Genomic DNA, 17,562 nt, shown 5'->3' with positions numbered 1-17,562 from the left:
TTCCCCAGCAGATTGACTGTTTTTAAAGAAAGGCTTGAAAAATGTGTGGCAGCATAAGCACTTCCCGTATCGCTCCTTCTTCAGTATGTCTCTGAACACTAAAAAAATCTATTTCAGTACTTTTTATACCTGCTTCTGATATGAAACCCAAATGTATCACAGGTTAAGTGGCCCAAGATTTCACCTAGTCTATATACTGTTAAATTTTTATCATGGGAAGCACAGATGCGCTTTGTTTAAACTACAGTGAAAACCCCAGGATGGAGATGTGAGGTCCCGTCAGTGTGTCCTGACGCGCTGTCTGGTCCCAGGTGCACGTGTACATTCCTCGGGATCAAGGTGGCGTGGAAGTGGGCGCAGGGGTGAGAAAGCAACAAAATTGTTGTCTCAGGAGCCCAGGGGATTGTTCGACAAGCTGGTTTGTCCAGAGGACAGCTCTGCTTGCAGAAAGAGATTTTTCCCTTCTTTCTTTCTTTCAAAGTGGAGAAAGCTGGACAGGGGTGCTGTCCTTGTACCCTGCCTGCCTCCAGATGCGCCTTCTCTCTGTGCTTCATGAGAGCTGGTCCTCTGTGCTCTGCCGTCTTGCTGCCTTCTCTCAAGGGTCCAAACACTGTCTAAAGGATGTCTTGCACATCAGCGATGTTAAAAGAGGGAGCAAAGTAATGACCCAGACTGCAGCTGACCAAAAAACCCCCAAAAAGCTGGTGGGGGGTATAAGCTACACCCTTTATGATGAGGCCTTCTCTCTTTCCCACCTCTCTTTCATTCCTTTTTTACATCCTTTTCCCCTGGTCATTTTTATTTTCTTGTCATTATTCTTTGGCTTCTATTTTTCTTGAGTATCCAGCAATTTCCTCTCCTGCAGTTTGTCTGCGTCTAGGTTGGTGGGGCCTTTGCGGAGTGTTGTTTCTCCATCTGAGGCCAAAAGAAGATTGCATGAACCTTGGGCTGCGGAGGCTGCCTGCTTCAGTACCACTAACTGGCGAATGACATGGGTGGCAATTAATGGTCCTGATTTCCATGAGGGAAGTGTGAGTTTCCTTTTCTGGGCCAGAGTGCCACATAATGGTGCATGGGACAGGAACAAATGCATAACTGCTTCTCCTAACCAAGTGCTTGAGATGAGTGTGGTCATATTCCCTAAAGTTTTAGTCTAACTCTTTCTGCTGCGAAGTTACTGGCCGCAGGGTGTACCAGGTGTTCTCTGGTATAATTATTTCATCTTATTTACTGCGTGATTGTTGGAGTGGGTGTTGGTGAGTGGAGGGCGTAATGAGCTTGGTGTGCTGTGGAGTCGGGCAGAATCCACAACTGCTGCCATCTTGTTCATTCCCAGGGCTGACTTCACATGTGTCTCATTCCCTGCCCCCGTCGGCAGGGAGTCTCTCACCCATGAGTCTCTTGGGCACTGACTGAGGATCAGCTCTTCTCACCATTTCACTGGCATTTGCAGAACTGGGAGAAGATGAGCATCTAACTCCCCAGACTTCATACGGAGTAGGGCAAGGGAGCAGGGCCCAGCAGTACAGCTAGGTCTCCGAGTTGTTTCCCGTGTTAATTCTTCTGCCTAGAATGCCCCCCTTCCCCTCCGCTCTCCTTCAGGACCTCTCATTCTCTTTCTTTTTTTAATTAATTAATTAATCTATTTATTTATTTATTTTTGGCTGCGTTGGGTCTTCGTTGCTGCGTGCAGGCTTTCTCTAGTTGCAGCGAGCAGGGGCTACTCTTCATTGTGGTGCACGGGCTTCTCATTGCGGTGGCTTCTCTTGTTGCAGAACATGGGCTCTACGCACGCAGGCTTCAGTAGTTGTGGCACGTGGACTCAGTAGTTGTGGCTCGCGGGCTCTAGAGTGCAGGTTCAGTAGTTGTGGTGCACGGGCTTAGTTGCTCTGTGGCATGTGGGATCTTCCTGGACCAGGGCTCGAACCCGTGTCCCCTGCATTGGCAGGTGGATTCTTAACCACTGTCCCACCAGGAAAGTCCTGAATGTCAGTTTTATTTAAAACCTGAGTACTGAATAAGACAGTAGTTATCAAGTTCTCAGCATGACGAAAAGTTCTCCCTGTAGTGACCTTCCTTGCCCTATCGGAGCTTAATTCCCTTTCCCCCTTTCAGAGACCAGAGGATTTAATAAGCATTTCATTTTCAAGTTGCCTGACATTATTTATTTTTGTTATTGTTAATATTTTTGAAAGACCAAACTCATTTCAGGATCTCTGCAATTAGGAGTTTGTGAAGCTTTTTAAGCTCCTCAAGTCTTAGAAAGTGAAGTTCCCATTGCTATCTGTGAATGAACAGATGGGGGAAATCTGACATCTGATTAGAGCTTGTACTAACATTTGCGATAAGGTGTCCCATGACACTTGTGGACATTTTAAATAACAGCAACAAAGAGAAAGAGATGGTAAGGTAGTTTATTGTAGGCTCTTTGGCCAACCCTGGAAATGCGATGTGTTTCCACATGTGCAACTGGCTTCCTAATTTTTCCAGAGTAATAAAGCTGACATGTGTGTCAGTGCCACAGCCACGCACAACACAGTGTTGATATTCCAGCTGGGAACTGACCACGGAACCTGTTGGAATCACCTCAACCCTGGGCGTGTCCTTCCCCTGCTGAACTCCAGATCTGGTTTCATGTTGGAGTGGCTTCTGGTGGCTTTGGCAATTTCTGGTTTCAAACCTTCCCTCACCTAATTATTTAAAAACAAAAAAACAAAAACTCGGGCCTGGATGGAATATCTAAGACCTGGTCCTGTTGGAGTTGCTACATGCCTTTTTGTTTGTTGTTCAAATGTTTATTTTTGGTTTCCTCTCTTTTCTGACAAGGTGTGAGTGGCACTGGGGCACAGGGGTAGCTGGATTTATAATGATCCGTCTTGCAACAAGTTCCCTGTGAAAGCGGGGACATGAAATGTTTTAGTAACCCTTCATCCTCAGGAAGGAACCCTATGAGGTACTCAGTGAATATCTGTTGAGCTAATAAATGGGATATTATTAAGCAGGCAGATGCAAATTATGAAGCATTTGTGAGTCAGGAGACTTCCCACCGTAGTGTTACTATTAGAAAGTTGACAGTCTTTTTCTAATGATCATAAAACAGTTATTCCCTCCCTGTCTCTCTCCCTCCCATAGCTTAAAACAATGCTTATCTTTGTTGCCTGGCTCCAGCTAGGTGGCTCTCACCTGGGTCTCTCATGCCACTGCAGTAGGGTACCAGCTGGGGCTAGATACACAGGTTGGCTTCTTTACCCATGTGCCTGGGCCCCTGGTGGGATGGCTGGAGCAGCAAGGGGCTGGCAGGGCGTATCTACCCATCTCTCTTAATGGGTTGGATACTGCACCGTCACTGCCCTCCCCACATCCCACCGCAGCAATCTCCTACTCCCCAACATGCTTCTAGAAGACCAGTGAAGTGCTTCCTCACCCTGCATGCAGGGATTAATGCAGGAATGACAAGGGCTGAAGGCGCAGAAGGCCAACAGCTGGACGTTCGGGGAAGAAGTCGTGTCTGTCCTTGTGGTTCAACTCACTGGACAGCCTTCAGACTCAAAGCATAGACAACTGGTTGCTATTTGTCACCCCTGGGTTCAACAAAGTCAAGAGGATTCTCTTCCATAGGACTTTTGAAAAGTATTAATGTGCACTGTGAATCTCCAATAGGGAAATATAAATAGTAATAACCACTGAACATATTTTGTTTCATGGCAACTCTCAATTTCTTCCAGAATGAGGCATGTTCTAACAAATTCATTCATTCACAGATACTAGTGGAGCATCTGCTATGTGCCAGGCACCGTGCTAGATGCTCATGAAACAACTGCAGTTTGTTCTTATTCTTTGGGACTCGATAAGGGCATCCTATGAAGTAGAAGACACCTATGTTGGACACCTTTCGTTGGGCACAGGACTGGCCTCAGTGGGCCTAGATTCAGATACTACTTTAGAAAACAGTCCACTCTTCTGGTGATCTGTACTCAACAACTTCCTATCTTCTCTTTTCCCTTACTCCTCAATCTGACAGTAGCTGACTTGGAAATTAAGACCTATGCTCTAGTATCACTTCTGCCATTTATTCTTACTTAAATCTCCCATCAGTTTACTCAATGTCCTGAGCCTGTTTACTCACCATGTAATTGGGATAAGCAAAACTAACTTGGTTGAATCTGTAGAGTGATTCTAGGCATGACGTCTTAAATAGAATATGCCAGTGAGCTGGCAAAACCAATTAATAGAAATCCAGAAAGCATTTTGGTATTTCATGTTATCATTTAGGATTTGTAGGCCAATTTGAAGTTTGGAACTTTTCTGTTGCTGAGACTTTAATAACCTAACATTTTTAAAGTTCACTGTACGTTTGGAATAGTACATAAATAAAAGTAGGGCCTTGTCTGCCCATAGGTGCTTATTTCACACACACAACTGTGCTGGGGCAGGATTTGGGCAGAGATACTGGCTTAATACAGAGTAGAAAATGGACAAAAAATCCCTACTACGTAAGGTAGGGATTATGATTGGCTGGGAGCAAGACATAAGCTGAGTTTCCAAATGAAGAATTTATACACGTCTTGAACTTCATTACCCTAACCTATGTTTTCTTTCTTTAGATTTTTTCGGTGCCATCTTGAGGATATTTGTATGTAATTGTTCATCATTAACATTCTTCAGAGTGGAAACAAGATTCAGAGGGAGCTGTGCCTCTTTATACAGTCTGGGTCTTAAATACGTATTTTATGTAAAAGTCAAAAGTCAGTACTTTCAGAGTAACTGAGGTGTATTTGAAATTGCCTTGGCTGAGCTGTGTGCATGACCCAGTCTGCACCCTGCACCGCCCATGATTAACACACGACTGCGAGTTCGCGAAAAAGCGTGTTCTGTATACAGCTGCCATCCAGGAGCTATCCCGTTGCAGTCAGACCCGCACTGAGGTTTCCCCCCCATCTGACACTGTGTGACTCCGTCTAATAGGTGATATTTTTGTCCTCTCCACAGAATGTGAATGGCATAAAGTACCATGCTAAGAATGGCCACAGAACACAGATTCGTGTCCGCAAACCATTCAAGTGTCGTTGTGGTAAGAGTTACAAAACAGCTCAGGGCCTGCGGCACCACACAATCAATTTCCATCCCCCGGTGTCGGCCGACATTATCAGGAAGATGCAGCAGTAACATGCTGGTCATAACTGTGCCAAGAAATCCTCACCAGCAGTTGCTGATTTTGAAAACAGCCACCTTTTTTCAGGGGAAGCATTCAGCAACCCTTTAAAGAATAAATGCATGCTTTAAATTTTTTCTGTAATTTTGGAATGATGTATCTTTGTAGAGTTAATGATTTTGTACATTTGCACATGTAATCATCATACCCATTTTCATTACTTTGATATAAGGTGCTAAACAAAAAAAGCTCTAGGTTTTTCAGCACATTTCCCCCAAAACAAGACAGAAATTGAGGGCATGTTGCATATTGTTTAGCTGTGTTGCAGTGATATCAGTTGTGGGGGAGGAGGGGCTGGCACTGAGGGTTTTTCCCCCAAGATTATAATGTGATTGGTTGAAGTTTTTCAACACATCAACTCATTGTGTTCAAAACCAAAATAATACCTTCACTGTCAAACTGGTTACCATGCCTTACATAATGGAGTTAGTTAGTACCTGTGACTAGAAAGACTTTAGGTAACGGAAATATAAATAAGAAAGAATGTTTAACATAATATGCTAAAAATATTTTCATATTTAAATAACATACATAAAAGGTGTGCTTTCTGTGTTTTATATTATCTTGCAAATCCTTTTGACCTTTAAAAAGCTGAAAATCTTGCCATCTGACTTACCGATCATTTTAGTGTTACAAATGGCATTTTTGTACAAAAAGTCTATTCAGTTCACGCATTAACACACACTCATTTGAGTGCCTGCTAGGTGCAAGGGATTCAATTTATGCCTATTGATATCTGTGGACCAAGATACCAGTTTAGTGAAATACTTTCCCCTGAAATCTGTTAGGAAACACTTTGAAATACTTAAGTGCAAATTTTGTGTGTGTGAAATTTAGTTCTACCTTCATCTTTAGGTGAAGTTTTAAAGCACTTTGTAGTTCTCTATTGCCAACAGATTTAATGTTTTATGTGTTGCCAATTCTTGCAACCACTGCCCTAACAAACCTGTGGGTTGCAAATAAGAATTAAAATTCCAAGCACGTTTCAAAGAGGAACATTTTGTTAAGACCCCTATCGCCTCCTCATGCTCATTGTGTTTTTAGACTTTTTTTAAAGGCACTTTTTCCATCACATTGTAGATGTCTGTATTCCCACTGGAAATGTCTGTTTAGCTTTGTAAGACATTTTGCTGAAATATGAAATTGAGCCTTATTGACAGTTTAAGTGCTTCTTGCAGCAGGTGGTCAAAGAGTGACTAATACGTGACCCATTAGAGCATAACCTACGTCTGGACCATTCCTAAAGTTTTTCTTACCAACAGTACCATCATGCCTTGAGTGTTCATTTCTCCCAAGTGCTATTCCTTAAACATGAGTTTACCAATTGCCTAATTAATTATGCAATAAAAATTGCTTTGAGATGGCTAACTGCCCACAAAACTGATAAAAATCAAACTCAAAATGCTTGTAAAATAACTTTCTTCCCGTGTTTCCATTTGTTGAAAGTCTTACAGATGGAAAGCAGGTGTTCCTCCTCAATTTTTCAGACGTTTTGAAAGGAAGACAATTCTGTTAGCCAGATGGGTAAGCTTCTATTAATACACTCTTAAATTGTGAATCCCTCATAATGAGGGATTTAAAAGATACTTATAAAGACACTGCCCGCTAAAAATGTCCTCAGATCTCTGAAGAGTAGTCTTGGTCCTGAATATACAGTGTTATCCTTTATGTTTTAAAGGGTGATACAGACATGAGAAGCCACTAGTTGGTACATAAGAAGGCCCTACTTGGCTATTTCATATCTACCTAGAATTGACCAAAATTTTTTTTAGGCCAGCAGTTATTATTTAGCTTCGCTCCTTCTAGTGCAAGAAACTGTAGGCTGGATCAGTAGTTCAACAGCTAAACAGTCATAAAATAGTCATTGTGCATGTTCAATTTCTTTCAACTATAAAAATTGCCAGTTTCTATTTACTTATTCATTGTGACAGTATTACTAAACAGGTAAGGATGGGAATATTTTGTTATACCGTGTATAGTGAATGTATTGTACTGTGTCTGTGAAAACTGTGCTTTAAATTATATTTTCATATGTTTTGTTCAGGACAGAGCACATTAAGTTTGAAAGCAACAGAGGTTTGTTTTAGAACTGAAGGCAACTTAATGAAACAAAATTGCTGTCAAGAAAAGCTGCTTATAAATGTAAATGAAATCACATTTAAAATAAACTGCCTCTGACCCAAAATAAACATGGCTCTTTATTTTCATTAGCATCCATTATAAAGACCAGTATCAAGTTTGCCACAGAAACGAATATATCCATTCAGTACCTTGTTCTAAGGCTGCCTTTTTTTGGGGGGGGGGGGGGAGGGGGGGTGCAGAATTCAGCTGACGACAGACACACGTAGATTTCATCAACGTTTTGCCTAGGTCAGTATGATGAACAATTTCATTTCACTGGTAGTAGCACTATAATATTCAAAGGATACTTTACTTTTAGGTTAGCATGGTCCATAATTATTAACTGATGCAACAAAAATGTTCATATCATCATTGAACATATTTTACCTGAATATAGTCTGCTTAGCCTATAACCTATCCAGAAGCTTAAAACATGGAGTCTTCATTACTGTTGCATCCCAGGTCTGCCATGTCCTGATATCTGACTGCCCAATACTGTTTTGCCCTAGACTGAAACCTTTTAAAGGATTCCAATGATGATACATGAATTCTGCTCCTAGAAACAAATGCAAGTGAGATGGTGTATATGCGGTTCACATATAGTACCCCAAAATGCCACTACACTGAATATTAAGTTAACATCTTAGATAGCTAGTTTGCTTAAGACAAGCTTAAATATTTTGATATAACCACAAAAACAGCAAAATCAAAAAGTCAGTACTTTAAATCCTTAACATTCATATTCTAAAAGAGGAAAGGACTGTAGTTCAGAAAATTTTTTTAATGACCCAGACCAAAAAGACATTCAAGATGCTAGACTTAATGAAAATCACAAATAAATCTGACAATGAAATTACACACTTCTAAAAATGTGTCTACTTTAATGTTAATGAATACACTATATACAGCAGCGTCATAACATAACGAACACGATAGTTTGATTTGGGTTTATGCATTACATATTTAATCACTTACTGAGAACATTTTTTCAAAGTTATACTCTTATCAGGAAAATGTGAAAAAAGACATACATTTTCTGTGATTTTATGCCACAACCATCACTGTTTAGTAGATCATTTAATATGAAACAATTACGCTGACATATCTTGTTCCATTTCCCCATCAGATAGAAATACAACTTTAAGATGGCTTAAAAATAATCATTCAGGTATTCTAAAATTTTTTAGTCATAAAATTAGCAAAATATGCTTTCTATTAATTCCTAAAGCAAAGATTTCAAATATAAAAAGGATATTTGCTATCTTGGAAGCATGTGATCTCATTCTACATGCAGCTCCCTTTCTAAAGTGGGTTAAAAAAAAAAACATTTCATGGGCTAAATTATGAAGTTTCTGTATTCAAAAGAATAACTGCAAGACTTATGATAAATTCTTTGTATTACATAATTTTTAGTAGTCATGCTCAATCAACAAGGTCAACAGAGATGTGTAAATATTCTGCTAAATAACACACTATACATACCTATTTTTTCAGTGTGGTAACAATAATCCGTTTCCTTAATTCATATAATTTTGCAAAATGGGGAATAAATAAAGATACAAACACACAAGAACTTCTTAAGGAGGTAAGATTAACAGAGGTTAAAATTATATTTATTGATAAGTGATAAGCCAAGGACTGACCCTGACACCAGTAACACCAAACTCAAAGTAGCTCTTGGTCAGAAAAGTGCAGTAGAGGGTGCATGAAAGTGACACCTTGTGGTCTCCTTAGTGGTCTGAGGTGATTTTTTTTCCAACTGCTAAACTGTATTATTAACTCCCAATAAAAATTAACTAGTCAAAATTTAAAACATTCTGATCAAAATGGGTCTGTACATGCCTTTCAAACCCCTGCTGGTCATAGTCAGGAGGGAACTGCTCGCTGCACATTGGGCACACCTTCCAGTGACTTTCAACATGTTCTTCAAATTTGCTCTGATCATAGTTGGGAGGGAACATTAATTCACAGAGTGGACATTTCTTCTGAACATCAAAGCTTGAGGAAATAAAATGAAAGAATTACGTATTTCTAATAAACAGATTTTTAACAGCAGTAGTCTTCAGATACAGCGAGGTTACATTTACCTACTTAAGCTGATATTCATACTAACACTTACCTTGAAAGTCTTCAGTTACGCCAGGAACCTCTTTTTCTGCTCCTAAAAGCTTGCTATTGACAATTGTGTAAACCATTTATAAAGCCTCTAATTTTAGTTTTACAATTAGATTGACAAAGAAAATCTTTTTCTCATCAAAATCCAAAAAATACAATCACATTATGTGAAATGAGGCTCAGTGACAAGAATTCTTCAATTTTTAACTAACAAAATATGCCTTTTGTAAAACTATAAAGATTCATACAACTTGTAGCTTCCCAACAGTGTTCATTCAGTTTAACAACTAAAGGTGTTTACAGCACTGGTCCTCAAGGTACGGCGCGCATCAGAACCACCTGGAGGCATGCTGAGACGCACACCGCTGGGCCCTACAGCAAGGGTTTGGGGTTCAACAAGATCTGAGTTAGGGCCCTGGACCACAAGCATTTCTAACAAATTTTCAAGGACCATACGTTGAGAGCCACAGGTAATCCCAATTCTACACAGGAAAGAGCAAAATTACCTGGGATCAAAGCAAAAGCCTGTTCCGTGCCCATGTAAATGCTGACTTGGAGGATCAGGAGCAGGGGGCACATTCTCATCTTCCTAGGCAAAAAATAATCGTGCAACTTTTGAGAAAAGTGAAACCAAATAGAAGTTCCTCAATTAATTCAACCAAGCACCGTATAAAGGAAATAAGATTACACTTTTAAAAATTTACTTCTATTATCATTAGATTTTCATGTAAACATGTTTGAAAGTAACTTTTTTTTTTTTTAGAGAGTATTTCACTATGGACTAAGTCTTACCTTGAAATAAAAAGCAGTATTCAGTGGAATGGAGACTATACTACACCTGTGTGTGTGACTGAAGCAGAGATCAATAGACTTTTTTGACCGATATGTAGGTAACTTTACCGACTTTTTATCGTTCCATACACTGGGTGACTACTTTCATAAAAGTCTTAAGACTGCATTATTTTTCCTGTTATTCTCATTTAATGACTATTAGTCTGTAAGATAGGCAGGATCTTCTTTGATAATATATATCCACTGCACAATACGTAGAAATTATAAATAAAGGAAAACTAACAGTGTGTGTGTGTGTGTGTATGTTTTGGGGCAAATACACAAGCGAATCCAACTGGAAAACCATGTTAAAGCGAAGCAATGCACCAAACTACAGGCCTCAAAAACCCTGATGTAAAACAATCAGATTCAAATTTAAATATCTGATTAACAGATTATCAAGGAAGACTCCTAAAACCCTGTAAATCTGAGTCTGAATCAGAAAGAAAATGCTGGTGTGAATTTCCATGCCTGCATCCCTCTAGTCACTTTTTATAGATTTGCACATTGCTGCTACATCAATATCCAAACACAGACTGTCACTTCATATCCAAAGCAGCCACATTGTCTGAAGTGCCCATTTGCTTTCTTCCCCTGAGCAGTTTGTTAGCTGCTTTCATGCCATGAACTAACAGCACACAACAGGTAGAAGGAGGCACTGATGAAAGTCCTTATGTTGCTGGGTAGTCATGATTGCCCCAGAACTATTAATAGGCTAAGTCAGGTCTGTCATAGGAAGAGGTTCCAAAAAAGTGTATGTGACTTGAAATTTGAAGTGACCAAACAAAAGATAAATTGAATTCCTTTTTTTTTTTTTTGAGGTGGGGGAGGGAATAGTAAGGGAAGGCAGGGTAACTTAGCTATTATCCTGACAATTATCTCCCGCTAAAAGCTCAAAAAAGGAGGTGAGAGACTTTTTTCTTTCCCATGTGCATCACATGAGAAAACACTTTTGTTTACATATGATTCCCTTAGGATATAACTGGACAAAAGAAAAACAGGATCAATAACCTAATAGGGCATTGAGAAGCTGGGGAATATTGGACAAGTACTTCATATACTTCAAAAATTAAAAGTCTTTAACTAAAATCCAGACAGTTTTTAAATCTGCAGGTACAAAGAGGGAAGATGATTTAGTAGTTGAATCTGCTAAGCTTACATATGTATAACAGGCAAATTGTGATTCTGTGCCACATTACCCTGGCTGCCATACTTAGGCCTTCCAGCAACAATATCTGAAAATGAATCTGCTTAAACTACTACATATAAAATAATGAACAAAATTTTCTCGTATCTAAATGACATAAAAATATATAAATGTTTTAAAAAATTTTGAAATGCTATTGAAGAAAATGAGAATAATAAAACGAAAGGTCTTCATATTCTACTTTTCAAAATTCTTGATGAGACATATTTATAATATTGTACAATACAACTTTCTAGGGGTGAAAAACATAATGGAACCAAAACTCTCACAACCACCTTTCCCTGTGTTTTACAACAGCTGCAGCTCACACCAATTCACTGCTTCCATGAAGCAGCTAACAATAGAGTTTGGAACTAGCTAAGGTGCTAGGTTCAGACCACCTATCAGACATGTTAACCCTGCTTATAAAATATGTGGATGAGGGGGCAAAAAAAGCAATTTATACTTTCTAAGCCATATATACTTTGGTAAGGGTAACTATTATTCTGTATCTTCTGCCAGAATAAAAGGGGAGAGGGACTGAAGAGTAGAATTCTAGATGTAATAGTGAGACATAAGTCCTCATGAAATAAGAAATCACCTACTGGGAGAACAGTTTAAAACCAGGAAGTATGTAATAAAATCTGAGTAACCAATTCATATAATAAAGTCTCTGGTGATCTTGTCATGCAAAATGACCAAATTTTCACTCACAAATACAGTTATTCCATTTTACTCATCAAGCTCGGCTAATTAGTTTCCAAACCATACTAGTTTACATATAACAAATTAGCCCGGGAAGTGAGGCTGTTAAGGCAGGCTCATGGCCAGCAACAAAAAATGGCTACTGGTGAAAAAAGAGAGGAAAGCAGACAAGAACCCAAAACATCAAATAGGATTTCAACACTGGATCATACAGCTTTACTATACACCTTAAAAGAATGTGAGGACATCATTCAATATTGAGTTTTTAATTAATAAACTTCAGTCATCAAGGTTATTAGTATTCTATTTTAGCAAGATTTCCACCCCAAACTACTAAAATAATCAAGTTTTAGCACTGAAAGTTGTCAAAAGAATTTTGAATAGCAAGTTTTAAAGTATAAGTACCTAGTATTTTAGCTAAACTGCTGAAATAATCTTGTAAGCAAATATTATTGGGAATACCACACTGAAATGTATTTATGAACAATTCCAAATAAATTTTTCTTAAGAAAATATTTTCAATAGCATTTTAATCTCTACAAAGGTCTAAACACTCTACATTGTTCATGTACCTTTAGACCCATGAGCACAATACTCTTTCTATTTGCAAACTGGTTTTTAAGCAAAGGAAACACGCTACGGTAAACTGAAGCTCTATTTGAAACCCAAAACTTCTCATGAGATGCTCAACTCAAAATCTAGTCTCTAAAAAATATTCTTGTTTTTATCAAAGTATATAACCAGTTTGAACATCTGAAATAGTATTAAAATTGGTTAATCTCTCAGACAACAAAATACATTTAATCATAGTAAATTCAAAATGCAATCATGATCATAAAAATACAATTACCATACGATACAACAATTCCATTTCTGGGTATATATCCAAAAGAACTGAAAGCAGGAACTCAAACAGATATACTGGTACACCTATGGTCATAGCAGCATTATTCACAATAGCCAAAAGGTGGAAACAACTCAAATGTCTATCAATGGATGCATGGAAAAACAAAATGTGGTATACACATACAATGAAATATTACTTAGCCTTAAAAAGGAAGAAAATTCTGACATCTTACAACATGAATGAATCTTGAGGACATATATTAAGTGCAATAAGCCCATCACAAAAAGATAAATACTATATGATTCTATTGTACTTATATGAGGTATCCAGAATAGTCAAATTCAGAGAGACAAAGTAGAATGGCAGTTGCCAGGGGCCAGAGGGAGGGAGGAATGGAGTTGTTGTTTTAACGGGTACAGAGTTTCTGTTTTGCAAGATGAAAAGAGTTCTGAAGACTTGCTGCACAACAACGTGAATATACAGTTGACCACTGAACAATGAGGATTTGAACTGCATAGATCTGCTTTTATGTGGGATTTTTTTCAATAGTATACACTACAATACTACACGAAATGAGGTTGGTTGGATCCTCGAATGCAGATCTTTGGATATGGGAGAAACCACAGACGTAGAGGACCAACTGGAAGTTATACTCAGATTTTCAACTGCATGGAGGGTTGGCACCCCTAACCCTCGCGTTAAGGGTCATCTGTACTTACTGCTATAGAAGCATGTACTAAAAAATAGTTAAGATGGTAAACTTTATGTGTATTCAACCACAATAAAAAATGCAATTGTGATCAAACTAGCAATACACACTTGGGAGCTAATGATTGAGTTACACCATCTAAATCATTAGGATTCAGACCATCAGAATTTCTGAAACTGTGTTATGATTCCACCTTTGCCAGGAATTATTAATTGAAATATTTAGATATCATTAAGGAGCTAGTAGTGAATATCAATGAAGAAAGATCCACCACCTAATAGAACTTTTACTAAGTTAATAATTACTACTTTAGTTCAAGAGCATCCTATAAGAAACATTTGCTAAAGCCAAAATCAACACATTAAGAACAGAGTACCAATGACTCTGGGTAACTTTTATATACAACTAAAGAATTAATGTTTATCCTTATAACTCTGTATTATTAAGTAATATTAGTCAACATTCTCTTTTTATGAGATGTTACTGTTTAAGCTCAGCCAAACATCCATTTCTAGTAATATGTCAATGAAGGAATATCATTGAATTATAACTCCATAAAATTTAAAGGTATTTTAAAAATAGGAAAGCAAATAATTTTGTAAGATCTCTATTTTCAAATGTCACTTTTCTCAGATACATGCAGCCCTATGTTCATGCAGCACTATTTACAAGAGCCGAGACATGGAAATGACCTAAATGTCCATCGACAGATGAATGGATAAAGAAGATGTGGTATATATGTATACAATGGAATATTACTCAGCCATAAAAAGAGTGAAATAATGCCATTTGCAGCTACATGGACCTAGAGATTATCACACTAAGCGAAGTAAGTCAGAAAGAGAATGACAAATACCATACGATATCACTTATATGTGGAATCTAAAATAATGACACAAATGAACTTATCTACGAAACAGAAACAGACTCACAGAGAGCAGACTTGTGGTTGCTGAGGGGGGCTGGGGGGAGGGGGATGGATTGGGAGTTTGGGACTAGCAGATGCAAACTATTACATATAGCATGGATAAACAACAAGGTCCTACTCTATAGCACAGGGAACTATACTCGATGTCCTGTAATAAACCATAATGGAAAAGAATACCAAAAAAAGTTACTTTTCTCCATATCCAAAACTTAAAACAAACCAAAGACCTAAATTAGAAGCTAGAGCTACCTTAGATAAAGCAATGGTTTCTGAGATACGACAACACGAGTACAAGCAAAAAAAGGATAGGTAAATTTGACTTCATCAAAATTTAAAACTTTTGTGCTGCAAAGGATACCACCAAAAGAATATAAAGACAATCCACAGATGGGAGAAAATATTTGCAAATCATTTATCTGGCAAGGGACAAATAATCCTATATAAAAATGGCCAAAGGACTTGAATAGACATTTTCCCAAAGAACATATACAAATGGTCAACCAGCACATTAAAGATGCTCAGTATTATTAGCCATCAGGGAAATGCAAATCAAAATCATGGTGATATGCCACTTCTCATCTACTAGGATGGGCTATCATCAAAACAACAGACAACAAGTGTGGGTAAAGATGATGTAGATAAACTGGAACTCTTACACTTACACACTGCCAATGGAAAAGGAATCAGGCAATTCTTCAAAAGGTTAAACACAGAGTTACCCTATGACCCAGCAATTCAACTCCTAGGTATATAACCAAACTGAAAAAGGTATTCAAACAAAAACTTGTACATAAGTTCACAGCAGCACTATTCACAAGAGCCAACTGTTAATCAACAGAGGAATGGATAAACAAAATGTGGTATATCCATACAACACACTATTCAGCATTTAATACAAAGGAATGCAGTACATTTTTCATGCTAAACATGTATGCATGCTAAAACATGGATGGATCTTGAAAACATTATGCTAAGTGAAAGAAGCCAGTCACAAAAGACCTCATGTTAGAAGACTTGACTTACATAAATGTCCAGAATAAGCAGCTCTACAGAGACAAAGTAACTGCTAAAGGGTACAGGGCTTCTTTATGTGGTGAGGAAAATGTCCTAAAATTGAATGTGATGATAGCTGCACAATTCTCTGAATATACTAAAAACCACTGAATTGTATACTTTAAATGGTAATTGTACGGTATGTGAATTATATCTCAATAAAGCTGTTACCGAAAATTACTTTTCTAAGATGACTGAACATTAGTAGGCAGAAAATAAAAATAATTAAAAGCATTTCTTTAGCTAAAATTGTTAGTCACAAATATTTAAATAGACCCTACTGTATATGAAAGGCATTGTACTATATGGTATAGAGAAGGTAAAATTCAGCATTAAGAGATGCCAACCAGGGACTTCCCTGGTGGTCCAGTGGGTAAGACTCCACACTCCCAATGCAGGGGGCCTGGGTTTGATCTCTGGTCAGGGAGCTAGTTCCCACATGCATGCTGCAACTAAGAGTCCGCATGTCGCAACGAAGATCCCGCATGCCACGACTAAGACCAGGCGCAGCCTAAATAAATAAATATTTAAAAAAGAAAAAAAAAAAAAAGAGATGCCAACCAGAGATACAGAATCAGCGGGAAGTAAGTGTGTATTAAAAAAAAAAAAAATAGAACGTATAGAATTCATGTAATCTTTTTTAATTTATTTTATTTATTTTTGGCTGTGCTGGGTCTTCGTTGCTGTGCGCAGGCTTTCTCTAGTTGTGGTGAGCAGGGGCTACTCCTCATTGCAGTGCGTGGGCTTCTCATTGCGGTGGCTTCTCTTGTTGCGGAGCACGGGCTCTAGGCCCGCAGGCTTCAGTAGTTGTGGCTTGCGGGCTCTAGAGCACAGGCTCAACAGTTGTGGTGCACAGGCTTAGTTGCTCTGTGGCATGTAGGATCTTCCAGGACCAGGGCTTGAACCCACGTCCCCTGCGTTGGCAGGCGTATTCTAAACCACTGCGCCACCAGGGAAGCCCCTCATGTAATCCTTTTGATGAAGTCTAATTTATCTATTTTTTCCTTTGTTGCTTGTGCTTTTGGTGTTATATCTAAGAAACCATTGCCTAACATCACAAAGACCTACCTCTATGTTTTCTTTTGAATTTTATACTTTAGCTCTTATATTTAGGTTCAATTTGAGTTAATTTTTGTATATGGTATGAGGTAGAAGTCCAATTACATTTTTTTTGCATATGGATATCCAAATGTCCCAGCACCATTTGTTGAAATGATTATTCTTTCCCCTTTGAAATGTCTTGGGGGACTTCCCTGGTGGTGCAGTGGTTAAGAATTGGCCTGCCAGGGGCTTCCCTGGTGGCGCAGTGGTTGAGAATCTGCCTGCCAATGCAGGGGACACGGGTTCGAGCCCTGGTCTGGGAAGATCCCACATGCCGCGGAGCAACTAGGCCCGTGAGCCACAACTGCTGAGCCTGCGCGTCTGGAGCCTGTGCTCCACAACAAGAGAGGCTGCGATAGTGAGAGGCTCACGCACCACGATGAAGAGTGGCCCCCACTTGCCGCAACTAGAGAAAGCCCTCGCACAGAAACAAAGACCCAACACAGCCATAAATTAATTAATTAATTAAAAAAAAAAAAAAAAAGAATTGGCCTGCCAATGCAAGGGACACGGATTCGATCCCTGGTCCAGGAAGATCCCACATGCCGCGGAGCAACTAAGCCCTTGCGCCACAACTACTGAGCCTGCGCTCTAGAGCCCGCATGCCACAACTACTGAAGCCCGTGCGCCTAGAGCCCGTGCTCTGCAACTAGAGAAGCCACTGCAATGAGAAGCCCGCGCACTGCAACGAAGAGTAGCCCCCGCTCACCGCAACTAGAGAAAGCCCACGCGCAGCAACGAAGACCCAACACAG

General features: G+C 39.0%; 2 protein-coding genes across 3 annotated transcripts in view; one reads left to right on the top strand and one right to left on the bottom strand.

Moving 5' to 3' along the window:
• Window positions 1-7,284, top strand: part of JAZF1 (JAZF zinc finger 1) — a 340,900-nt gene extending 333,616 nt beyond the window's left edge. The window contains exon 5 of the mRNA XM_061197863.1: window positions 4,990-7,284. Within this exon, the coding sequence (XP_061053846.1) occupies window positions 4,990-5,166 (177 nt within the window). The 3' untranslated portion in view covers window positions 5,167-7,284. The remainder of the gene's footprint in view (window positions 1-4,989) is intronic.
• A 108-nt stretch (window positions 7,285-7,392) lies between these two features.
• Window positions 7,393-17,562, bottom strand: part of TAX1BP1 (Tax1 binding protein 1) — a 93,106-nt gene continuing 82,936 nt past the window's right edge. Inside the window, exons 17-19 of one of the 2 annotated variants that reach the window (XM_061198623.1) lie at window positions 9,955-10,037; window positions 9,176-9,331; window positions 7,393-7,889 (exon numbers count right to left, since the gene is read on the bottom strand). In XM_061198623.1, the coding sequence (XP_061054606.1) occupies window positions 7,760-7,889; window positions 9,176-9,331; window positions 9,955-10,037 (369 nt within the window). In that variant the 3' untranslated portion in view covers window positions 7,393-7,759. Of the gene's footprint in view, window positions 9,332-9,954; window positions 10,038-17,562 lie in introns of both variants that reach the window. The other variant, XM_061198622.1, reaches the window with a different exon arrangement.

This window comes from Eubalaena glacialis, chromosome 8 (assembly GCF_028564815.1).
Source record: "Eubalaena glacialis isolate mEubGla1 chromosome 8, mEubGla1.1.hap2.+ XY, whole genome shotgun sequence".
Taxonomy (NCBI): Eukaryota; Metazoa; Chordata; class Mammalia; order Artiodactyla; family Balaenidae; genus Eubalaena; species Eubalaena glacialis.
This window is presented reverse-complemented; position numbering and strand designations above follow the sequence as displayed.